General features: G+C 41.4%; 1 protein-coding gene across 1 annotated transcript; it reads right to left on the minus strand.

The window, feature by feature from the left end:
* Nucleotides 1-1490: 1490 nt before the first annotated feature.
* On the minus strand, nt 1491-27107 carry LOC145791444 (uncharacterized). The gene is made up of 3 exons (XM_082871797.1): nt 26776-27107; nt 26554-26661; nt 1491-1608 (listed from the first exon to the last, which is right to left on the minus strand). The coding sequence occupies exons 1-3, from the start codon at nt 27105-27107 to the stop codon at nt 1491-1493; spliced, it is 558 nt and encodes a 185-aa protein (XP_082727923.1).

A 27107-nucleotide genomic window follows, 5' to 3' on the forward strand; every position in this document is an offset into this window, starting at 1 on the left:
ACTTAGGATTCATGCATAGATTTCTAATGAATGTCTGTTTTGGCTTGGAGTACTCGGTAAGTTTTATGCTTCAGCATCCTTGCATGCGTGTGAGTGAATGCCATGAATAGCATGCTTACCATGAGGCTAATTGCTTATGTGATATAACTGCCTGAATGCCTGTGGGTGAAGGTTGGGTTATTTGGATTGGAACAAATCATCAAATGTTTGTTTTAAGCCCACTAGATAGTGGCAAAACCATCTTTTCCTAAGCCCACCTGCGGGTGGCAAAATCTGCATTTTAAGCCTACTTGCGAGTAACAAACCATCTTTCAAATAAATGAACATGAAATGTTTTGTTCCAATTCAGGCGATCCAGTCTATATTTGTATACTGTGCGCATCACATAGTAACCTAGGCTAAATAACCGGAATAAGAACACACAAAGTTTTCAAAAATAGATATCATGATTAGTAGAGGCCGATCTTTGATTGGGTGAGCGGGGGTGCTCACGAAGTGACCTTCCCCAATCGTATCCAAGTTCCTGAGCCGAGGCAACTTTGGTGATGACGGACACGTGGCCTTAGGCAACGAGTCAGGGTTTCCTAAATTTCTCAAAAATAAAATATTTAGGTGGCGACTTTGTATCTGGCAAAGCAGTCCATGTTTGGCACTTCTTTCAAAAATTTGTTTTCTCAAAACGATTTGCCGGATTTGGACTCTTTGGTTCAGACTTAGAACCGTGACAAATTTGAGAGTCCTGAGCTGTAGTGACCCCAAATGAACGGAACGGGAGCTCGTTCCTCCCGGGGCGTTCGGGGATGTCTACATATACTTTTAGCAACAAAACATGCGTCGGCAAAAGTAAACTTTTGGCAACACATTTACGTCGGTAAATGTTGTCATTTGCCTACGATTTGTTTGTCGATAAAACTTCACTTTTGGCAACGACAAATTAGCATTGGCAAAAAATACACTTTTAGCAACACAATATGAGTGGACAAAAGTAAACTTTTGGCAACACAATTACGTCAGTAAATATTTCCATTTGCCAACCATTTGTTTGTCGATAAAGGTTTACTTTTGGCAATGACAAATTGGCATTGGCAAAAAATACACTTCTAGCAACACAATATGAGTGGGCAAAAATAAACTTTTGGCGACACAGTTACTAACAAAAATAATTGAAAATAATTTATATATTTTTATAAGATTTATAGATTTACAAGAGGCATCCCTCAGACACCACTATTACAAACTAATAACATTGATATGAAATCACCTAAAGTTGATGTGCAAGCAACAAAAACACTACTGATACAGCTTTTAGAAGCAATGTATAAAACCTAAAAGGGTAAAGTCACTAAAATACCCAAATACATCCAAATTGTGAACCCACATTAGAAACAATAGATAACAAAATGAAAACATGAAACTAACAAAGACAGGAAAAATGACATGAAAATTACCCACAAACTTATGCAGCACACCAACATCTAGCAGCAGCCGTCTCACAACAACATTGCAGCAGCAACATCCCAACAAGCATCAGCCACGAGGGTGGCCGCTGCAGCAGACCAACAAGCAACAGCCATCAGCCACCAGCAAAAAGGAGGATCTGGTAGCAATCTGTATTGATCAATGACAAGTTTAAAACAAAGTTCATTAGCTTTTTTATTGATCTGGTAGCAGTCTCTCTATGTGTGTGTGTGTGTGTGTGTGTGTGTGAGAGAGAGAGAGAGAGAGAGAGAGTTAATAGATATACAAGCGCAAGTACTGGCCAAGATTTTCAGAAAGACAATCGGAGCGATTGATTGGTTGTCCAGAGTGTGGCCATGATCAAAGAAAACTCTGACTCACCGTTTGCTCTCATAAAAAACATATAGGAAAACAAACACGCATAAAAAATCAAAAAGAAAAAAGAGATTGTGTTAGATTGTTTGGTAATATAAATAAGAATAGTTTAAATAAGTTGATTATCCGAAATTTGAGAGGGGTTCTTAAAAGACCAACTAGAGTAATTTTCATTTGTAATAACACACAATATATATATATATATACTTAAAAATGTTCTCACCTAGTTCCCAGACCATAGATTTTTTCAGGTGGTATAGTTACTCCTGCAAGCACTCGTAGCAACGCAACAGCAAAGCAGGGGGAAAAAACTTGTGTATGCTCTGGCTCAAGAAGGGGGGAAAAAAGCATAAGATATCGAAAACAAATCACTTGCAAAGAAAACAGAAAATAGGATGAACAAGTACTCAACACATAACTCAAGTATTTAAATTTGAAACTGTATAGTCTTAGGCTACACAAATTGACTGACAACAGCTACTTATGAATAGCATTATTTATAATCTTCAACCAAACAACTATCTTCTAATACATTTAATAAAATACATATATACAAGCAAGTCCGTGATGAATTATAGACACATAAGCTCTAATTGGATTACTCACCCATCAGATTAACAACCCAAACAACCATCAGTCAAATACCTATGTACTTCAGTTAAGTTGCTTCTGAGTAAACTCAACCAAAATATAGTCCAATAACAAACACTAGAAACCTGTATGCTGTAGACTATTATTGATAAGTAAATGCCATCGTACCTATCAAATAACCAACAAACATGTAATTCAAGTTAAGCATGTTCAGATAGTTTAAACAATTAGAGAGAGAGAGAGAGAGAGAGAGAGAGAAACCAACCTTCTCTAGGTCATCACTACCTTCACCCTAATGTGAGAAACAGTTATTTAGTACATCCAAGAGATGCGAAAATTGAACAAAATCCTACCTTAAGCAACATAGGTCTTGTTGTAGTATGTTATTATGATATATTTCAAACTTAGCAACTTCTTTTACATGTTTTACTTGCTTCTTTTTAAACTTCAGTTCTTTTCTCTACATCTTCATTATAGCAATACCAATCATGATTCCAAGAACACAGCAAATAACATCAGCAAACTAATGAGAATCACTGAATAATATGGAAAAAGAAAATAGAGTAACACTCTGAATAATCAAAACTTATTGAACTTCTAAATGTGAAGTAATCTTACAACATCAATCACCAAATGGAATATGCAGTGTCAACAGATATTTCTAAGAAGATGGCTCCTTAGATTATAAAGTTCATTCCAAAACCAGTGGTTGTCTTGCAGAAAGTGCCACTACAAATGTAAATAACTTAAGTCACATGATTTAGCTACTTAAAATTCTCACTTAATTAATAGAGATGTCTTAATAATTGTAGCACTCAAGAAAGTTCAATCAGCTGGAAAAACTACTCATTGTACAGTCAGGTGTGTTATGAACTATAAAAAAAAAAAAAAATGAAAAAAACTTTTTTCATCCATTCCCCATTAACACTTTATTAGCTAAAATTCCAAATCACCACATTATTCGTACTTTTGAACGGTACATTCAAAGTGTTGAGGGTCAATGCTGTGAACAACAAAACAATAACTGCTCATTCATTGCTTATTAGCTATTGAGTAGAATTTCTCACATTTGTGGCATAGGTGGAAAAGAAAGATTGGGAAATAGGTCAACATCAAAATCTTGTGTCTCCGATAACCAATTCCGCCTTACAAAAAGGGCATGTGAATGGGATAGAAATAAAATTAATTTAAAGGACTGTGTCAACAAATGTAATAAATTATGTACAATCCATTCCAATATAGAAGCACAAATAAGAACAAATATAGTAGCCTTTGCATGCAAATTTGAAAAGACAAACATAGGCACATACACCAATTGCTAATGACAAGGAAAAGACATAAACACCAACCAAAAAAAAAAAAAAAAAAAAAGAAAGTGTGATATCCCTGTTCCGTAGTATGTTAATTGGTCCATAATATTAGTATGATTATGTGTTTAATATGATTTTGTGTGCCATTATGTGAAAATATGTGGTTTTGAATTTGTATCTGTTCACCGTAGGAATATCTATTTGACTATTTGTTTTGGGAATTAAATTGAAGGCCCTATCAGCCATTGAAACCAAAATTGGTTGCGCCATTGTGATTGGTATAATTTTTAGAGGCTACGGTGAAATTTAATTGAAAATTGATTCAGATCAAATTAACTGGATTAAATTAGTGCTAAGTGCTCAAATATGTAATATTAAATTAATGAGGCCTAGTGGGCTTATATATGGGACCATTATATGTGCAATTCCCTCTTTTATTTCACTCTTGGCTGATTTAACTCTCTAGAGGAGGAGAGACCCGAAATTAGAGAGAGAGAGAGGGGAGAGAATCAAGGTTTTGGTCTTGAAGCATGATACTTTGCAACCATACTCAAGAAATTGCTATTGATTGGAGAAATTGAGCCTCTAGGTAGGTAATTGATCTTAAATTCATAAGTTGAATTTGTAATTTTATAGGTTCAAGGTTCACTTGTGATCAAGAGCTTAATTTGAGTTGAATTTGTTGAATTGGGAGCTTATATGAGCATGCATGTGCATGATTGCTATAATTTTGCATATTCATGCATGAACCATGTTGAATAAGAGGAATTGGGCACCAAATCTCACATGCATGCATGGTTTTCATAAGTTCCATGATCATGAACCTTATTTGTACCATTTGAACTCAAATTGGAAGCCAACCTACTTGCATGTTTGACTTTTGAAGAAATGGAGCCTATGTGAAGTGTGAAATATATGGGTTTTGTTCATGATAAAGAAATGAGAGTTGTTTGAGAATGAGATGATGACTTTGAACAATTTGATGTAATATCATCGCACTCTCGTGTGATATAATGTGTTTTTTTGTTTTTTGGAACTGAAATCATGAATTGAACCCCTTGAACATCGAAATTGAAGCCGAAGAACAATTCTGGGTTTCCCAGAATTTTGATGTCCTCTCGAGCCAAGAAACCGCCGCTCGAGCGTGAATTTTGTGCTCCCAGTATTTTTGCAGACTTGGATGTCCGCTCTAGCAAGAAAGTCCACGCTCGAGCGGGGAGCTATGTAGACAGACCTTCAGCTAGAGCGTCCGAGTTCACGCTCGAGCGTAAAAATGATGCATCTAGCACTTTTTGCAGATATGGCATCCGCTCGAGCGGGGTAATTTCACGCTCGAGCGGGGAGCCACGAAGAGAGGCCTTCCGCTCGAGCGCTAGACTTCAAGGTCGAGCGTAATTTTGATGCTCCTACTACTTTTGCAGGCCTCAAGGGTCCGCTCAAGCGGGGAAGTCCACGCTCGAGCGGGGACCCTATTTTTCTGAAATTTTGTTTATGCATTATGAGTTCCGTTTTCTGTTCTCTTTCACTTCTAAGTACTCTTAGGCATGCATTGAGCATTGTAATTGAATTAAAGAGATAAGAATAAAGCCTGAAGAGGAAAATGTGAATTTAAGAATGGGTTGAATTGTTGGTGACCCTTTTGTGTTCATGGACTGTGTAGGGTCGAGCTCCAGGGCAAACCAACCAACCGATCACTGTGAGTAACATCGATATTTTGAAGTTTGTCAATTGTCCAATTGCTTATTTCTCTACTAGTTTACTAGTTTGAATTATGGACAACTGATTGACATAAATGAATGGGCCAAAGGCCGTTTTGACATGAATGTATGGACCAAAGGCCGTTTTGACATGAATGGATGGGCCGAAGGCTGTTTTGACATGAATGGATGGGCCAGAGGCCATTTTAATACAAATAAGTGGGCTAGAGGCCGTTTGACAGGAATGAAAAATAAATGGGCCAAAGGCCAGTACGTTTGAAACCACAGTCACTTGACTTAAATTGCCTATATAAATGTGAAACAAAAAATGTGAATTGGGCCCAAGGCCGTTCAGAGTATGTTGTTTTACATATTGTTTGTATCTTCTTATTTGATATTATTCACTGGGCTATCGCTCACTCTCATTCATGTGTTTGTAGGTGAGCCAAGAGAGGTCCAGACCCAGCTCCAGTGAAGTCTGTGTGGAACAACCGAGTCTTGGAGAGTCAGCCCTAGTGTCTTACGCACGAGACCTGTCTTCGCCTTTCTGCTATACTATTTTATTTTTGTCATGTTGGCGAGGACTTTACATATGTCTGTATATAGTTGTCATGGGTTGACTTAGTTTTAGATGATCCTGTTTGTACAGAACTTATGCTACTGCATTTCTGTTGTGAGTTATTAATGTATATGTGTTTGGTTGTATGGATGTGCCATGTAAGCACAGCTCTATGGACAAAGTTTTAAACTGCTTCCATTTGGCCCCCAATATCTCTGTTAAAAATACATTTGTTTTGGTTTGAGGCCGTAGGTAATCTCATGATTATTAGCCGGCTATGTCATTAACCCACGGGGCCGGTTCGGGTCATGACAGAAAGATCCTTGAATAATTTATTAAAAAGAGAGGGATGAACATTTGGAAAAACCCTAGATATTTATTTTTTTGGTTCAATTGAAATCCTTCAATCAAAACCCTAGTTTCAATAACAAGAGACAGGTGAGAGAGCTCTCAATATCATGTAAAAACCCCCAAATCAAAACCCTAATTTTTAACCCAATAATAGATTTTAAATAAATCAAGTAAAAAGCCTCAAATCAAAGCATAGAAAATCCTAATTTTTGAATTAAAAACCCTAATATTTTAAGTTTGGAGGACGAACCTGTTGAATCTGTTGAATGAATACTAGCTTCTTGAATCCGAACACAACCAATCCTCGGTGGTAGCGGCGGACGAGCAGGGGTAGGGCAGCGGCTGACGAGTAGGGAACGGGGCAGCAAGGACAGCGACTTCTCAGCTCTTCGTCTTCTCTCTCTCTTTTCTGAAATACGTAACCAAGAGAATAGAGGCTTTTGTTTTATTATTATTATTTTGAATTACCTCACCAAAACGACGCCGTTTTGGTAACGTATTCATCTTCTTCAAGTGATCTCAAGCCTTCGTTTTACATCCTTATTTTTTATTGCAAAAATACATTTTTTTACAGACTAACAAAGAGCGTCGCCAAAAAAAAAAAGGGACGGGGTAACATGCCGTTGCGTATAATATTACTTTTTGCCACGGTCTTGGATTTTCCGTCTCTAATAGTGGTATTTAGTCAGTGCCTTTTTTGCGACAATCAAATGTCGTCGCAAAAAAGATAATTTCGCAACAGTTTTTTTTGACATCGCAAAAGGTTACTTTTTGCGACGATTTTGAAACCGTCGCAAAAAATTCCGTGTCAAAAGCCTCATTTTCTAGTAGTGATATCAAAATAAACAGCAACTATAATCAATATATATTTATATAATAAATCGATCGAGAGAGAGAGAGAGAGAGAGAGAGAGAGAGAGAGGGAGAGAGTATTACCTTCAGTTTTCTTTGAAATTGATTTGCTTCAAAAACCCTAAGAATTGAGAGAAGAATAAGGGAACCCAAACCAGCGAGGAATAAGGGAACCCGTCCATGATCAGAGGAGAATAAGGAACCCAAACCAGCAGGGAATGTTCGCGCCAAAATTTTAGGGATTTTGGTTTTAATGTTTTCCGTAGCTTTATCTTTTCAATTATAACAATAATAAAATGACATTTGAAAACTTAACTGATCTTTTACAGCATTTTTAAAAGGCTATTAAAATTGGAATGAATTTTATAAATAAAAAAAAAATTAAACTAATTTGAACAATAAAAATCAAAAATATATTTTTAAAATTTAAAAATTATTTATGACCTCCTAAAAGATAAAATTATACAAAAATAATAAGTATTCTTTTTTTAATTTTTTCACCAATTTGTTTTTTAGTTTGTTAGGAAAAAAAAAATTCTGAAATAAGTTTATGAAAATAAAACCAAACATATTGAAATTGATAATTTAACCACATTCTTTGGAAAAGTTTAGATTATCTCAAATTAGCCATCTGAACTTAAGAGTGTGTTTGGGCTTGATGAGTTCATTTTGTGATCTAACTCAATGATCACTTTAATTTTACAATTCAATAATTAGAATATTTAATTTTTTTTGAAAAGTTATAATAAAAATACAAATAACTAAATCACCACATTTCACTATCAAACCTTTTACCGACGAATAGTATTATCGTCGCTAAATGTTTAACTCTTTGCCCACGCCAACTTGTCATCGCCAAAAGTAAGCACATTAATAGCGATGCTTATTGTGTTGCTAAAAAATAAGCCTCGTAGCTAAAATTTATGAAATTTTGGCGCCAACCAATATTTTTGGCACCTAGTCAATGTTATGCTTTTTTAGCGATGATAGTAAATTGCGTTGGTAAAGGTCTACTTTTCCCAACGAAATTGATCATTGTGTCGCCAAAAGTATACTTTTGGCTACGAAAAAATTACGGTTTGCTACTCGCAAGTAGGCTAAAATGCTGATTTTACCACCCTCAAGTGGGCTTAGAAAATATGGTGATTTGCCACTCTCAAGTGGGCTTAAAACTCGTAATCGATGAATTATTCCAATTCAAATAATCCGACCTTCACCCACAGGCAATCAGGCAGTTATATCACATAAGCACATAGCCTCATGGTAAGCATGCTATCAAGGCAGTCACTCACACACATGCAAGGATGCTAAAGCATAAACACTTACCGAGTACTCTGAGCCAAAGAAAGAAGCTAATTAGAAATCATGCATGAATCCTAACTATGCTAAGAATGCCTAATGCAACAGATGCAAAAATGCAACTACAATAGGCTCGGCTATTCTAAGATGGCATATGAGATGCAACAATCGATACATGTATTCAACTTGGAATTGAAATACAATGCAGTTAGCATGATGCGCCGAGCCCGGTGCATGCAAAACAGATGAATGGATGCAAACATACGAGCATAAAGATGCAAATTTAAACGTGCCCTAAAACTGACCATCATAAGTTGGTAAGTAAAAGGGAGAAAGACGTGGGGATGGAAGACATACATCACACACGAGCACACTTATTACAACATTGCCCTCCTCGGAGGGTCCAAATAAATAATACACAACCGAATGAATAACAAATTACAGTTAATTATTACACAACCCTAATTAATTAACAAATTAACTAAAATAAATAAGCTGGCATGCAAAACATATGAAATGGACTGCCTCAGCTCGGTCTTGAATGACAAGGAATGCATGCATGCTCGAGTTGCCTTGCCAAAAAATCCATCGCGATGCCCCAATTTGCCTCTGTTTGCAACTGGTCCCAGAACACTGAACAAAACTCCAGAAGGCTGAAACCCCACCATGCTGTAGGGATACTACCGACCAGTTTTTGCTGCTGGCTTCCGGTTTGCTGCAACAGAGAGTAAGAAAGGGGCATAACAAAGTATTTTCAACATATGTATGCACAACCACTCTCCCCGTCATTACATGAGCTCTAGGGAGTGTAGTCCTCGATCCTTGTGCCACCAATCACGCATCTCATTGCATGATGGCCGAGGAGTCGAATTACTTGACTCAATGTGAAATGAATGCACAAATGGACACCTAAAGCCAACAACTCTATCACGGATAGTCAAGAGTGTCGGTGACCGGGAATTGAAGCACGTTTCGTCACTTTGAGTACGAAACGTCCCTCGTTTCCCGTGTTTGGACTAAACCCTACTCCAAACACTATGCAACAACTAGAATGGCATGGCATGCAAACACAACGCAACAACTAGGAGGCAATCCTAAACGAAATGCAACTAAGACACGCAAACATGCAAGGAGTGATATGCAAAGGTGCAACTAGCATGCGCAATGCTATGAACTTTCAATGGCATACTCAATGCACATGACATAATATGGCATACACAATGCAAGATGGACTTAAACCAATATGAGTGGACCTCAGCCACACTCAAATCAGTGGCCAAACATGATGAAATGAAGCAACAACACTCATGCAAACATGCCCAAATGCAAGGGACCAAAACTAAGGCACAAAGTGCAACTCTACCAAGGCATGGCAAGCATGTAATATAGCATACAACAACACATTTTCCAGCTTTGAAATGACATACGAAAGGGTCCCGAATCATGCAAACACCTCACACAATGCATGCTAGGTGGCCCAACTACTGAAACTAGTGAAGTGGATTACATTAGGGGTATACAAAGCGACGCTCAAATGACCAAACCACCCCCAAACAGTCCCTATGTAGACCAAAACAGTAGCAAATATGGACTAAAATGGTGGCTCAAAAGGCATGGAAATGAAGCTCATGCAATGGTCCAAAAATGAGGCAAACAAGCACAACTCTCAAATGCACTTAAGGAGTGGAAAACATGGGAACATGGCACAAGTATGAGGTCTGAAATAACATGCTCAATGATGCCAAGACATGCAAACACCTCTATTCAAGCATGCAAGAGGCTACAAAACTCAAGGCTAGGCATGGATATTGAACTACAACCATGCATAGCATGCATCATTCAACCACGAGGCACAAAAACAGAGCTAAGGCAGTCCAAAACATGCACAAAATTAGGTTAAGGCATGGCCAAAAAGTGCTAGAATCAAAGGCTGAAACAACATACAATACAAGCTAGTGAAGAGGGTTTATACTACAAGTATATTAACCATTCAAGAGGTCACTAAAACAGCAAAATTTAGAGGTATGACAAGCCAAATAAAGCCCAAAAAATCACTGAAACATGGTCTATGCATGCAAGAATGAGATGCTCCTTTGATAGGCCATGAAGAGGGTTGTTCTACACATGCAAGATGGACACCCAATATGACAAAACCACCTTTGGACAGAGGTTATTCAGGCCCTAACACTCACTAAAAAGGGCCTAAAATGAGGCTAGGAAGCTTGCAAGTATAGGCTCCTTTGATATGCTATGAAGAGGGTTATTCTACACATGCAAGAGGGACACCTAATATGGAAAAAACAACTCTGGACAGAGCTCATGCAGGTCCTAAAACTCACGAAAAATGGCCTAAAACATGGCTTGGAAGCATGCACACATGGGCTCCCTTGTTAGGCCAAATATACTGAAAAACAAAACAAGGGGTGAGAGGGTCACCCCTCTCTGATTTTGGCTCTCAAAACAGTATGCTAGCCACTTAAAATCCACTGGATTTCAGTGGCTAGAAGGCCAAACAAAGCTTAATGCAAAGGTATAAGTGCATGGCTCAAAACAAGGTGAAAACAAGCATGGAAGGGGGTAGATGACCCCCAACAGAAAAATGACCTTAAACAAACATGTAAAGGACCTCAAAATAAGACTTTTTTTAGTTTATAAAAAAGCTCAAAAACACTTGCAAGTAAGGCTAAAAGATGAAGCAAAATAAAGCCTTAAAGAGGGAATAGGGTGTTACCCTTGTAGCTCAGCAACTCCAGCAGCTTCTAGACCAAAAATGTAGCTCCTTAACCTCTGAAAACAAGCTCCAAGGACCTTAGGTTGGTGTTAGAGGTGTTAGGCTAAGAGGTAGTGTGTAAAGGGGCAAGAACTTGGCTCTTTAGAGGCTAAAATATAGAGACAAAGGGAGATATATGTTTGTATGCTCCGGCCAACTTCTAAACCCTCTACAAGGAAGGCAAGGCCCTCCTTTATAGACAAACAAGTCTAAAGCTTCTCAAAGAAGCTTCAAACCAAGGGCAAACATCCTCCATACACGTGTATGGAGGATCCAGTCTGTGCCCTCCAGGTGGCACAGCTGGAATCAACTCATAGAGACAAAACTGAGGGAGGCAGGCTGACCAGTTCAGAGGGTCAGCCGACCACTTGCCCTGGTCGGCCGACCAGGTCAAAAGGGTTAGGTGGTCGGCCAGCTACTTTTTATGGTCGGCCGGAAAGAAAGGTGGTCGGAGGGTGGTCTCCAAGGCCAAAAAGTGGTCGGCTAGTGTCCAAAATGAAGCCCCAGAAGCTAGCTTTCCAATGGCACCAACCTTGCATCAAAATTCCAACTGTGCAAAAAGTCATGCCTGTTTTGGTGAAGTCGCGTAGATTTGGTCCAATCGGATTGATGCCCTACTTCAACCAACCATATCTCCCCCGTCCGGACTTGGCTTTAGGAGATTCTTGAGTGCAAAATGAAGCCCCAGAAGTAAGATTTCCAACAGTGGTGCCTCATAGCTAAAATCCAAGTGTATAGACAGACAGACGTGATTTAGCGAGGACCGCTCGGCTTTCTCTCTTAGCGATTCAGGCCCACCTTCTTCTTCAACTTGGTTTCTTCCGTCTTCTCCAATTTTCCTCAACTCCAAACCCCTAAACAAGGTGTTTTGATAGATTTTTCAAAATTTTTAACTCTCTTTCATTCATTTCCACTTCGTCCTTGCTCGGTTTACCGAAAAGCGCAACATTTAACGAAATGCGAGCGTCGGAACATCATAGGAACTTTATTTTCAAAACCTTTTGAAAGAGAGGGTTTCAAGGTCTAAAATCTTTCGATCAAGATTGTTTTGGTCCAAAAGGGGTATGAAGTTGAGATTTGACTCTCTCCTTGTTGAAGAAACTGAACCTTTGCCCTACACACCTTCATCACCGAGTAAACCATTAGTAACGCCCAAGTCTTAAGGGCGGTCAAAAATGGGGTGTCTACAGTTGTCCCTCTTTGACAGAACTCAAAAGTCAAGAAGTGATGGGAGTGAATGTCAAAGCCCAGAGACGACCCATTTTTGACAAGACCGAAGACTTGGACAAACAAACAAAATATAGATAAATAAATGGTTGCGCCCGCAGGCTGCCTACTATCCCTTTGCAAAGAATCAAACCAACGTAGTTCTGGGACAAGATGCAAAATGATATGCAGGAAGATTTTGATAATTGGACTTATATGCTACACGAAGCCGGTTTGAAAATTGAGGATTTGTGCAAAGCACTGTAATGTAGTGGCTAAAATGCAATGTAATAGCTAAGAGGTGAAGGTACCTTACAGGGGCAATTGACAATGACCTACCTCGGCAATGTCCTACCTCATGCTGATGTGAGAATCTTCCCCTTCTTCTCGGTTGAACCACAGGTACTACTTTTCTCCCTGACTATGGTAGCAGCTTTCCCTATTCTCCAACAGGGTGACAGACTAGGTTGGTTCAGTATCCAGAATTGAGGCGCATACACATGCTATCTCAATCTATGGGGCTGCCATACAGATTTCAAGCCGAGGATATACCCCTGGGTATTTAAACCAGACTTTAGTCTCGGAAATCCTGAACCTTTGCGTTCTAGGCATAAGCCATTCGAACTCTAGTTTCCACCGTCTCAGTTGATCTCCTAGGAACTCACTACTAACACAGGCAGGTGGTTATACCAGACCACCAGAAGTCGTTCGGGCACGACAAACACCAAAGGAATTGCACCTTTAGAGGATTTAAGGTCTCCTAGACCGGAGAGTGCACAAGACAGTGCGAATAAAGGTGCAGGATTTAAGGTCTCCTAGACCAAGTGAGTGCACAAGACAGTGCGAGCTAAAGGTGCGCAAAACGGTGCGAGTAGGGTGAATGCACAAAACAGTGTGATACAGGTGTACAAGACAGTGCGAGCTAAAGGTGCATAAAATAGTGCAAGCAAGGTGAATGCACAAAATAGCGCGAATGTAAACTACACAAAACAGTGCGATGCGCAAAACAGCGCGAGTGATAAACTGCACAAAACAGTGCGATGCGTAAAACAGCGCGAGCGATAAACTGCACAAAACAGTGCGATGCCATGCACTAACAAGTGTAGGTGAGGTGCGCAAGAAAGCGCAAACAATGCACTAACAAGTGCAGGTAAGGTGCGCAAGAAAGCATGATGCAATGCATGCAAAATGCAATGGTGAATGCAAAGGGAGAAAATACTCCAACCATACTGGAATCATGAGAGGAGGAAAAATAAACAATCAGGCACGCATATGACGCAACCTAAGTCAAATTCCAAACACGCTGAAATCGTGTGAGGAAATGGACACTCAAACCACGCTAAAATCATGAAAGGAGGTCCAAAACAACCTGCCCAGTCGTGTATTAAACACAACCTGAGATAAAACCCGCCCAGGCCCGCGCATCATGCATCCTGAGATAAATTCCCAAACACGCTGAAATCGTGTAAGGAAACGGGACACACAAACCACGCTGAAATCGTGAGAGGAGGTCCAACAACCCGCCCAACGCGTCTACAACGCAACCTGAGATAAAACCTGCCCAGGCCCGCGCATCACGCGTCCTGAGATAAATTCCAAACACGTTGAAATTGTGTAAGGAAACGGGACACTCAAACCACGCTGAGAGGAGGTCTAACAACCCGCCCAGTGTGTCTACAACGCAACCTGAGATAAAACCTGCCTAGGCCCGCGCATCACATGTCTTGAGATAAATTCCAAACACGCTAAAATCGTGTAACGAAATAGGACACTCAAACCACGCTAAGAGGAGGTCCAACAACCCGCTTAGCGCGTCTACAACGCAACTTGAGATAAAACCCACCCAGGCTCGCGCATCACGCATCCTGAGATAAATTCCAAACACGCTGAAATCGTGTAAGGAAATGGGACACTCAAACCATGCTGAAATCGTGAAAGGAGGTTCAATAACCCGCCCAGTGCATCTACAACGCAACCTGAGAAAGCCCCGGAGGGCAACGATCCTAAATGCTACTCAGCGTAAAAGGATAAACGATACAAGATAACACAAGATTCAAATAAATGCAATAAGTGCGATGATACGATGCATGCTACAAGCAATGTAGAGCATGATGTTTAGGGAATGCAATAAACAAACAAAACGGCACTTTAGAAAGCACCTCATGGAATGAGTGGAGGTAAATCGCTTTACTCTGACGGGGATCTGCTCTTGTATTCTTCGAATACTTACCTTCAACTCACCGTATAAAGGTTGTGAAATGCTGACAAAGACCAACATCTGCATGTAGAAACCACAAATGCCGTTTTTCATCCTGATCATATTCATAACTTTCCCTCATTGCAAACATAGCCAAGATAACTCTGACGGGAAATGGTACTCAAGGAGAGCACTTCTGATTGCCACTCTGGTATTGAAACAATCAACGCAGTATTCTGTTCACTCTGAACACACAGCTCATACAGCACACTACTCATTTAACACACATAGCTCAAAACACAACATTCTAGTTTATTTGGCATACAGCTCATACCGCACACTGCTCATTCTAAACACGCAGCTCGTAACACAGTACTCGGTTTATTCTGAACACACAGCCCATAATAGCACACTGCTCATTCTGAACACACAACTCCTTCTGGACGGACGAGATGCAATGACAGAACTTGTAGAAGTTGCAACACACTCAGATGCTCCGAATTTTCCCTCTTTTCTTTTGCTTTGTAGTCTGGAATCTATATAGCTTCAGATAGGTCCTTGCTCTATTGTTCTCATGTGACCTGGGTCGAACCCTGTAGTTTTATGGAAGAACAAATCTTGTTTTTCACAAATGTAGAGAATGGCACGGCACTCTGAGCACAAAACGATTTTTTGAAATTGAGAGTGAGAATAAGTTCTCAATTGGGTATTGAGCCTACAACTAACCACAGCCAAAATGACTCAACAACGGAAAACAAAAGGTAAAACAACCTAAACACAACTCATCAAAGGAAAAACAAGGTAAAACAACCTAAACACATCTATTGACACTCAAACGACTCAAAACAAGAATCGAAACAAACAAAAACACACAAACATAACACTCAGCTGTGTTATAAAGGCAAGAGACCTTCGGTGCACGAGGAGCCAATTTCTTCGGGTATTGTTTCCCACCCTTTCTCACTTGTGATTCTCACATCACTCGGCCCTCAAGCTCTGTTTTTCTGAAAAGCCCTTTTACTCACTTTTTCTCTCAGCGTACATCTCTTTATTCTTCAATCTCTCAATTTTTATCCCTCCCCTGGGTGGTTGATGGATAAGCAGGAAGTTGTGGGCTCTTGCCCCTGGTATTCTACCAGATTCTTATTCTTGTTCACAACAGTGAGTTTCTCCCACAGAGGGATTGCAATGGGACCAGACGCGCAGTAGATCTGCAACTGACATTGGTTGACGATGCTGTGCTGGGGAGTTTGGACGTGATCAGATCTGGCCTAGATGAGGGAGTGGAATATCTTGCCTCATTTCAGTTCGTGCTTCGCACTTGGCTTGATACCTCGTTGCTTGGAGGATGTGAGAGCTTTCTGCCGTTTTGCGGTCAGCTTCAGTGGTGCCCTTTTTTGGCGAATACGGTGCTTTTTCTGGCAAGTAGAGTGCCCTTTCTGGCAAGTATGTTGACAATGGGGAAAAGATAGAACACCTGACTCAACTGTGCCTCTAGTTCATCATTTTGACCATTTTTTGTTTTTGGCTTTCTACTAAAACAATTTTGACCAAAATGAAAGTTAGATTAACATGCTTGTTCAATTTTCTGATTTAAAATCATGCAAGTCAGGCTATGAGCACTGAAAATTTTCCTTTTTTGGGTCCAAGAAGTGGTCCAGTTTTGAAAAATGGAATACTTTTCGAGAAAATTAGTCAACCTCAGTAAAAATTCTCAAAAACTATTTTTGCAAACGGCCACTGCTCAACGAGCACGGAACCTACTCTCGAGATGCACAACCTCAAATTCGAAGGAGAATTGCCCCTTGACTGAACGGCACTGCATGGCAACGGAAAGTTACCCCTTGTTTGAATGGCACCGCAGCACACTGTATGGCAACGGAAAGTTGACCCTTGTTTGAATGGCACCGCAGCGCATTGTATGGCAACGGAAAATTGACCCTTGTTTGAATTGCACCGCAGCACACTGTAACCAGTTTTCAAGGTCACGATCACAACCAAGCTCTCGGATACAGAGAAGACAAGGATGATCAGAACCATTACATGGACACAGTTGAATTTGAAGTGTTTTACGACTGGACTTTAGAATGAAGTTGCCTACGTATCCCAAACATGGGAATCAAGCCCTGCGTAGTTCCGGGTTAAGGTACACTTGAGTATTAACCTCGCCTTTGGCGCTCTAACTTTTGCCAAGGCTGCCCTTTCGGGTTTTCAACCTTGCAAGCTATGTTCTTCTTTTCTTTTCAATTATTTTCATTTCTTTTCTTTTTCATCTTTTCTTTTCATTTTTTTCTTCTTTCTTCTTTTTTTGTTTTTTGTTTGCATTTTTCTCTTTTTTCCTTTTTCTTCTTTTTCTTGCTCTAACTTTTGCCTGGGTCGCCCTTCCAAGTTTTCGGCCCAGTGAGCCTCTCAAGGGTAAAAGTGTAGCTTTGTCCATCTCAAATGGTTTTGAGATCCTGAAGTCATCTGAATCTAGGAGAATGGCTGTTGTTCGCTGACGATGCAAGAGTCCATCTAATGGAGGGTGAATTTGCCCCCAGTGTTGTGGATAGGAACTCGGTTGTCCTTCAGCAATGTCTTCTTCTTTCCTCCCTTCTGGGGTTTGGCATTCTTGCCGATCATCATTGATTTGTGGAATGATCCATCTTCGGCTCTTCGAGCACAATCTGGTATCTTTTGCCCCTAGTTCGAGGGGTGCTTCTGATCTAGCTTTGCAAGCTTCTTTTGACGATATCTGATCTTCTTGATCTGACTTCCCTGCTCCTAGTTCGAGGGCTGCTTCTGATCCGGCCACGCAGGCCTTACATGGTGGTTGACCGTTGAACATTCTGAATCTAACTTCAAGGTTCAAAAGCAAGGGGTCGAGTCTCGAGGTTGAGAGCGATCCTAGGCTGCACAATCTCAAGAGCGATTCCACACAGGTCTTTGTAGGACCGCGCAAAATATTTTTTGAAATTTTTTAAGAAAGTGACAAATCGCTCGCGTTGAAGACAGTGTAGAACCAATCTGGATCAAGCCAGGGTCCTTCTCAGTATTCACATTAACAAACATGATTTCATTCATTAAGGGCTTAGCATGCCTCTCTTTCTCTCAATTGATCAAACTTTGCAAAACCTGAGGAATTCCTCCCTCTTCGTTTTCATCACAGTGTTTCAAAAGTTTTGAAAAACTTAGATCAATGCAATGAGTTCGAGGCACAGAAAAGTAGGCAAAAAGTACTGCCGTTTCATTCAAACTTCTGGCACAACTGTTGCATGGCAGAAGTAAACATAAGAGTGTGAAAATCACTGCTGTTTCATTCAGATCTGTTGGTATAACTGGCTCCAAGGCAGAAACAGACTCAAAAGAAAGCAAAAAGAAAAACACAAAACCAGATAGTGATGTCCGAGGTAACACCCCCGAGATCACCTGACTCCTGTGCAACAGGACTGACTCAATACAACAAGACAGACCCGACTGACTCAGTACGAAAAGACTGACTATACACAAAACAACAAAACTGACCCAATACCCAAGTCAGAAAGTACAAAAACTAGTATTTGCATATTGCTCAAAACAGTGTGTGCCATTCCCACATCTGGAGTAAACCGAGCGCCACCCGTAGCTGGTTCATCCCCCGATCACATGGTCACATTATCCCCTAAGTTCACCGATCTAGTGCCGATAGACTTTGCCGAGCTTGGTGCGGCAATGACCCCGTTGTTAATCAAATCTTGCACTTCGTGGTGAAGACGAAAGCAATTGTCGGTGCCATGACCAGTTTATTGATGGAAGGCACAGTACTGGGCAGCATCATGCGTAGCCGAAAGAGGATTCGGGAGAGGCCGAAGCTCAAGGGGTTTGAGATGGCCTTGTCCAACAAGGATTTGGAGAGCTTTGGACAAAGGCATATAGAGGGCATGGAAGACCCTCTGACCTCGGGGTTGGTACTTCAAAGTTTCTGGATTTTTGCTGGACGCACCAGCAAAAGGATTGGCAGGTGCTGGCCTGGTTTGCCGATCTCTTCCGAGTGCAGGATTAGAGCTCAAAAGATCATTTCTGGTACAACAACCCTTCTCCCGATTTTCCCTTGCTTTGAACTACTCTAATTTTGAGTGACGAAAGTATCCTCCACAATCTTTGCAACAATTGCAAGCACTTGCTGTTTGTTTAGCCCTTCCGCTTTCAAAGCCTCCACAGCCTACAGAAGGTGTTCATGGGGATCAATGCCTGCCCCTACCTTGTTCTTACCACTGGCCTCCACTTTGCCAAGGGATTGGCCTTCTTCCAATACAACTTGTCCCAAGATTGGGGAGCCTTTTGTCATGAAACTCCTAGCATGTGATGTGGTCGATGATGGAGCCAACGTCTCGGAGGCCAAATCTATCACAGTTCTTTGAAGATCTTCAATCATTCTCATCAACTCAGAAGTAGTGGGTTCACGGGTTTGAGATGATTGGAGTTCAGGTGCACCCATCATGCATAAGTCCATGCTTTCCGAAATGAACACCTCAGGCTTGGGTAGATGGGCTGGGGTGATGTATATGCTGGGGTCGAAGGTGGATGGTAGTATATGCATGAGGTTGAGGTGGGGAGGTGATGAGTCAGTACTAACCTGAGGTCCTTTGGGTGGAGCTAGGGTTTCTTCGTCAATAAGATCCTGAATCTTTTGACGGAGGCGGATACAACGGTTCGTATCATGACCGTGTTGTTAATGATAGGCATAGTATTTAGCTCGGTCATATCTTGGTGGAAGAGGATTTGGAAGGGGTTGGGGTTCTAGGAGTTCTAGGTGCCCTTCTGCTCGCAGCTTTTTCAAAGCTTGAGAGAGACTCATGTAAAGAGGATTGAACTTTCGGGCTTGGGGCCGATTTGAAGTGGCGGGTTTTTGGCCATTGAGGGAAGTGGTGATAGAGTCTACTTCTGAGCATTTTGTAGCTGTGCTACCATCAGTAGTAGCATTGGAACTGCGAACAACATTCTTCCGCAAAGGCTCATCATCTTCCACAAAGATTCCTTGTCTGATGGCATCCTCGATTTGAACCCCCATTTCATAAAGGGCTGGAAAGGTAAACAGAGGTAGGACGACCATCTTTTGCAACGGCTTGCCATGTGGATTCTGAACAATCATCCTGATCTGATCTTTGTCGAAAGGCCTTGTAGTCATCATTGAGGCCTTTGCTCTCTATCTCGCCACGAACTCTGAGAAACTCTCCTTTGGCTCTTGGCGGGTGACTTCGAGATCATAAGTTGTGACCTCGATCTGTGTATTGTAAGAGTATTGAGCAATAAAGGCCTCAGCCAGCTCTTCCCAGTTCTATTTCACAGAGTCCTCCAATTTCGCATACCAGATTGCAGCTATCCCAGACATGGTTTGATCGAATAGTGATAGCTTTTGGGCTGTGGTCAAACCCATTGGCCTCAGGATATCAGAAAGTAGGTGGAGGTGCACCATTGGGTCTCCAGAACCATCGAAACGATCGATATGTGGCATCTTGAACTGGTCCGATAATGTCACCGCCGAACCAGTGTATCCATCCTCTATGTCTGGATGGACTTCACACCCTGAGATTTCTTGAATAACTTTTCAAGCTTGCTTACTTTTAGTGCTGTGGGGTCCACCTCGAACGCAAATGGAGTATCCTGCAGGTTGGTCTGTGCTTTGGATAGCTGGGGTAGGATTGGAGGCGGAGCCAGCCCTGTTGGAATGTCCGTATCTTCCTGGACATTAGCTGTCTCCCTGAGTATTGGCACTCTTGGTGGGGGAGGAGCTTGGTGTGAAGCGTATGCTCCGGTTTGCTGTTGTAACCTGGCAATTGGCTCTGCCTATTGAGCCATGACCTCGGCCTGTTGTTTGGCAAATTCTGCTTGACGAACAACATCCTGCTGCATGGTTTTCATACTTTCCTGGAGCTGACACATCATCTCTTCCATGCTAACTGAATAAGTGTGTATCCCCTTTCTAAGGTGGAAACAGATATCTCAGCGCAACTGTGCATAGGTGAGGTGGATAATGATCACTGATCCGAAGAGTGTTGAACTGACGATCTGTGCCTGACTAGTCTTTTTACCCTGTCTCTAGTAAAGGAACACTGATTGCCCTTGAACTGAATCTCTGACCTAAAAAAGTCTATCAGCACAAGTCCAATGTACCCGGGGGATACCGAAGCCTTCTGAAGCTATGGTTCCCAAGATTACCCTAGCAAAAGAGAAAACAAGCAACATCTCAGCCCAATTTCACCAGAACAAATATAAGCAAAGCTGAATGACTGTCCTCTCCATTGAATTCTGCCCCAAAACTGAATCTGATACCCATAGATATAACTGATTCTCAAAACACTGATACTGATGTCCGCAGGCCTGATACCCAGACTTGCAAACTGATACATGCATTCATATAGAGACACACTTTAAAAGCACATAGAAAACAAGTGGGAGCCAAAAACACCCCTATGGAGGGGTAGGGTTTCCCTGTCCTATTCTGTCAGGAGCTAGGGTTTACTACGCGCACAGCGGTTTCAAACAACCTATAATCGGGTAAGCAACCTGTCCTAGTTTGGAATAGTCACTATGGATTTCGAATATGCACTAGGTCGAATGGTCAAAAAGGGTGCCCTGATAAAAACCGGGGTTTGTGTTCCCATCGTGGCAGAGCCCGTAATCGGTTAGCCTTATGGCATGCTTCTCAAAGCGAGCCTCCGGCAAACCGTTCAGGAATAGCAGACGGCAAACACGGTGTCCTAGGCGCACCAATGCAAATGCAATGCAAAGAAACACATAAGTGTAATCAAAACAAGATATCATGAGTTCGAGTCAAGTTCTCTAAGTCCCCAGCGGAGTCGCCAGAAACTGTAGACGTCCCGGGAAGGAATCCCGTTTTGTTCATTGGGGCTTACTACAGTTTGGACTCACTGTCACGGTCCTGTATCTAATCTCGCGGAGTGTAATGCAAGACCGATGAATCATCAAAGAGTCCAAATCCGGCAAATCGTTTTGAAAAACAGATTTTTAGAAAGAAGTGCCAAACATGGACTGCTTTGCCAGATACAAAGTCCCTACCTAAATATTTTATTTTGTGGGAATTTAGGAAACCCTGACTCGTGCCTAAGGCCACGTGTCCGTCATCACCAAAGTTGCCTCGGCTTGGGAACTTGGGTACGATTGGGAAAGGTCACCTCGTGAGCACCCCTGCTCGCCCGATTAAAGATCCGCCTCTACTAACCATGATATCGAGTTTTGAAAACATTATGTGCTCTTATTCCGGTTTATTAGCCTAGAATTACTATGTGATGCGCACAGCATACAAGTATAAACTGGATCACCTAAGTTGGAACAAAACATCTCATGTTTGTTTTTGAAAGCGGTTCACAACTCGCAAGTAGGCTAAAATGCAGATTTTGCCACCCTCAAGTGAGCTTAGAAAATATGGTGATTTGCCACTCTCAATTGGGCTTAAAACTTGCAATCGATGAATTATGCCAATTCAAATAATCCAACCTTCACCCACAGGCAATCAGGCAGTTATATCACATAAACACATAGCCTCATGGTAAGCATGCTATCATGGCAGTGACTCACACACATGCAAGGATGCTAAAGCATAAACACTTACCGAGTACTCCGAGCCAAAGAAAGAAGCTAATTAGAAATCATGCATGAATCCTAACTATGCTAAGAATGCCTAATGCAACACATGCAAAAATGCAACTATAATAGGCTCGGCTATTCTAAGATGGCATATGAGATGTAACAATCGATACATGTATTCAACTTGGAATTGAAATACAATGCAGTTAGCATGATGCGTCGAGCCCGGTGCATGCAAAACAGATAAATGGATGCAAACATACGAGCATAAGGATGCTAATTTAAACGTGCCCTAAAACTGACCATCATAAGCTGGTAAATAAAACGGAGAAAGACGTGGGGTTGGAAGACATACATCACACACGAGCACACTTATTACAACATTGCCCTCCTCGGAGGGTCCGAATAAATAATACACAACCGAATGAATAACAAATTACAGTTAATTATTACACAACCCTAATTAATTAACAAATTAACTAAAATAAATAAGCTGGCATGCAAAACATATGAAATGGACTGCCTCAGCTCGGTCTTGAATGACAAGGAATGCATGTATGCTCGAGTCGCCTTGCCAGAAAATCCATCGCGATGCCCCGATTTGCCTCTGTTTGCAACTGGTCCCAGAACACTGAACAAAACTCCAGAAGGCTGAAACTCCACCATGTTATAGGGATACTACCGACCAGTTTTTGCTGTTGGCTTCCGGTTTGCTGTAACAGAGAGCAAGAAAGGGGCATAACAAAGTATTTTCAACATATGGATGCACAACCACTCTCCCCGTCATTGCATGAGCTCTAGGGAGTGTAGTCCTCGATCCTTGTGCCACCAATCACGCATCTCGATGCATGATGGCTGAGGAGTCGAATTGCACGACTCAATGTGAAATGAATGCACAAATGGACACCTAAAGCCAACAACTTTATCACGGATAGTCAAGAGTGTCGGTGACCGGGAATTGAAGCACGTTTCGTCACTTTGAGTACGAAACATCCCTCGTTTCCCGTGTTTGGATTAAACCCTACTCCAAACACTATACAACAACTAGAATGGCATGGCATGCAAACACAATGCAACAACTAGCATGCAATCCTAAACGAAATGCAACTAAGACACGCAAACATGCAAGGAGTGATATGCAAAGGTGCAACTAGCATGCGCAATGCTATGAACTGTCAATGGCATACTCAATGCACATGACATAATATGGCATACACAATGCAAGATGGACTTAAACCAATATGAGTGGACCTCAGCCACACTCAAATCAGTGGCCAAACATGATGAAATGAAGCAACAACACTCATGCAAATATGCCCAAATGCAAGGGACCAAAACTAAGGCACCAAGTGCAACTCTACCAAGGCATGGCAAGCATGTAATATAGCATACGACAACACATTTTCCAACTCTGAAATGACATACGAAAGGGTCCCGAATCATGCAAACACCTCACACAATGCATGCTAGGTGGCCCAACTACCGAAACTAGTGAAGTGGATTACACTAGGGGTATGCAAAGCGATGCTCAAATGACCAAACCACCCCCAAATAGTCCCTATGCAGACCAAAACAGTAGCAAATATGGACTAAAATGGTGGCTCAAAAGGCATGGAAATGAAGCTCATGCAATGGTCCAAAAATGAGGCAAGCAAGCACAACTCTCAAATGCACTTAAGGAGTGGAAAACATGGGAACATGGCACAAGTATGAGGTCTGAAATAACATGCACAATGATGCCAAGACATGCAAACACCTCTATTCAAGCATGCAAGAGGCTACAAAACTCAAGGCTAGGCATGGATATTAAACTACAACCATGCATAGCATGCATCATTCGACCATGAGGCACAAAAACAGAGCTAAGGCAGTCCAAAACATGCACAAAATCAGGTTAAGGCATGGCCAAAAAATGCTAAAATTAAGGGCCGAAACAACATGCAATACAAGCTAGTGAAGAGGGTTTACACTACAAGTATATTAACCATTCAAGAGGCCACTAAACCAGCAAAATTTAGAGGTATGACATGCCAAATAAAGCCTAAAAACTCATTGAAACATGGTCTATGCATGCAAGAATGAGATGCTCCTTTGATAGGCCATGAAGAGAGTTGTTCTACACATGCAAGATGGACACCCAATATGACAAAACCACCACTGGATAGAGGTTATTCAAGCCCTAAAACTCACTAAAAATGGCCTAAAATGAGGCTAGGAAGCATGCAAGTACAGGCTCCTTTGATATGCTATGAAGAGGGTTATTCTACACATGCAAGAGGGACACCTAATATGGCAAAAATAGCTCTGGACAGAGCTCATGCAGGTCCTAAAACTCACCAAAAATGGCCTGAAACATGGCTTGGAAGCATGCACACATGGGCTCCCTTGTTAGGCTAAATATACTAGAAAACAAAACAAGGGGTGAGAGGGTCACCCCTCTCTGATTTTGGCTCTCAAAACAGTATGCTAGCCACTGAAAATCCACTGGATTTCAGTGGCTAGAAGGCCAAACAAAGCTTAATGCAAAGGTCTAAGTGCATGGCTCAAAACAAGGTGAAAACAAGCATGCAAGGGGGTAGATGACCCCCAACAGAAAAATGACCCGAAACAAACATGTAAAGGACCTTAAAATAAGACTTTTTTTAATTTATGACAAAGCTAAAAAATGCTTGCAAGTAAGGCTAAAAGATGAAGCAAAATAAAGCCTTAAAGAGGGAATAGGGTGTTACCCTTGTAGCTCAGCAACTCCGGTAGCTTCTGGACCAAAAATGTAGATCCTTAACCTCTGAAAACAAGCTCCAAGGACCTTAGGTTGGTGTTGGAGGTGTTAGGCTAAGAGGTAGTGTGTAAAGGGGTAAGAACTTGGCTCTTTAGAGGCTAAAATATAGAGACAAAGAGAGATATATGTATGTATGCTCCAGCCAACTTCTGAACCCTCTACAAGGAAGGCAAGGCCCTCCTTTATAGACAAACAAGTCTAAAGCTTCTCAAAGAAGCTTCAAACCAAGGGCAAACATCCTCCATACACGTGTATGGAGGATCCAGTCTGTGCCCTCCAGCTGACACAGCTGGAATCAACTCACAGGGACAAAACTGAGGGAGGCAGGCTGACCAATTCAGTGGGTCGGCCGACCACTTGCCCTGGTCAGCCGACCAGGTCAAAAGGGTTAGGTGGTCGGCCAGCTACTTTTTGTGGTCGGCCAGAAAGAAAGGTGGTCGGAGGGTGGTCTCCAAGGCCAAAAAGTGGTAGGCTAGTGTCCAAAATGAAGCCCTAGAAGTTAGCTTTCCAATGGCACCAACCTTGTATCACAATTCTGACTGTGTAAAAAGTTATGCCTATTTTGGTGAAGCCGCGCAGATTCGGTCCAACCGGATTGATGCCCTACTTCAACCAACTATATCTCCCCCGTCCGGACTTGGCTTTAGGAAATTCTTGAGTGCAAAATGAAGCCCCAGAAGTAAGATTTCCAACGGTGGAGGCCTCATAGCTAAAATCCAAGTGTATAGACAGACAGGTGTGATTTAGCGAGGACCGCTCGGCTCTCTCTCTTAGCGATTCAAACCCATCTTCTTCTTCAACTTGGTTTCTTCCCTGTTCTCCAATTTTCCTCAACTCCAAACCCCTAAACAAGGTGTTTTGAAAGATTTTTCAAAGATTTCAACTCTCTTTCATTCATTTCCACTTCGTCCTTGCTCGGTTTACTGAAAAGTGCAACATTTAACGAAATGTGAGCGTCGGAACATCGTAGGAACTTTATTTTCAAAACATTTTGAAAGAGAGGGTTTCAAGGTCTAAAATCTTTCAATCAAGATTGTTTTGGTCCAAAAGGGGTATGAAGTTGAGATTTGACTCTCTCCTTGCCGAAGAAACTGAACCTTTGCCCTACACACCTTCATTACCGAGTAAACCATCAGTAGCGCCCAAGTCTTAAGGGCGGTCAAAAATGGGGTGTCTACAGCCACCAAGTTTCCTTAGAGTTGGGTCATTTTTCTTTCGTTTCTCTAAGAACTTCCCTTGAGATTCTCCTCATGCAATGGGCTATTGAGTTTCGCATAGTGTTAGCATTATCTTCCAAGTCCCAAGTACCTTTCTTATCTATTCTATTCTTAAATATTTCTAGTTAATCCCCCTTTAGGTCTCTCCATCTCGTCCTACGATGCCCACTATCCTTTCTAGCTTGGTATTGCCCTTTAAAGCATAAATCCAGTACCAAAATCCTATGTTGAGACGTCAGACTCTCTCCAGGAATCACCTTACAGTCATTGCATTTAAACGGCCCACTTTCCTCACTAAAAAGTAATCTATTTGGCTCTTAACTGACCTACTCTTAATGGTTATTAAATGCTTCTCGCTTTTCTTATACATAGTATTGGCCACCACCAGGTCAGAAGTCAACGTAAAATCTAAACTACTCTTTCCAGCCTCATTTCTATCAACAAAACCATACCCACCATGCACCGTCTTATAACCTAGTTTATCTATTCCTATATGGCCGTTAAAATCTCCACTTATAACTAGGTTCTCTCCTACGGGTATCGCCTACAATATCTCATCTATTTGCTCCCAAAAATTCCTCTTAGTCTGATCATCTAATCCTACTTGGGGGGTGTATGCATTAATAGCGTTCATTATATTCCCTCCAATGACTAGTTTAATTAACATAATCCTATCACCTTTCCTAATGACCGTCACTACATTTTTCACAAGACCCTTGGCAACTATTATTCCTATCTCATTCCTGTGTCTATCCTTGCCACTATAATATAGTTTAAACCTAGTATCTTCAATCTTCCTAGCTTTCTCACCTATCCACTTAGTTTCTTGTACGCATGCTATACTAACTCTCCTCATAATCATAACATCTACTAATTCCAT

Source organism: Camellia sinensis, chromosome 5 (assembly GCF_055761805.1).
Source record: "Camellia sinensis isolate YWXY chromosome 5, ASM5576180v1, whole genome shotgun sequence".
Classification (NCBI taxonomy): Eukaryota; Viridiplantae; Streptophyta; class Magnoliopsida; order Ericales; family Theaceae; genus Camellia; species Camellia sinensis.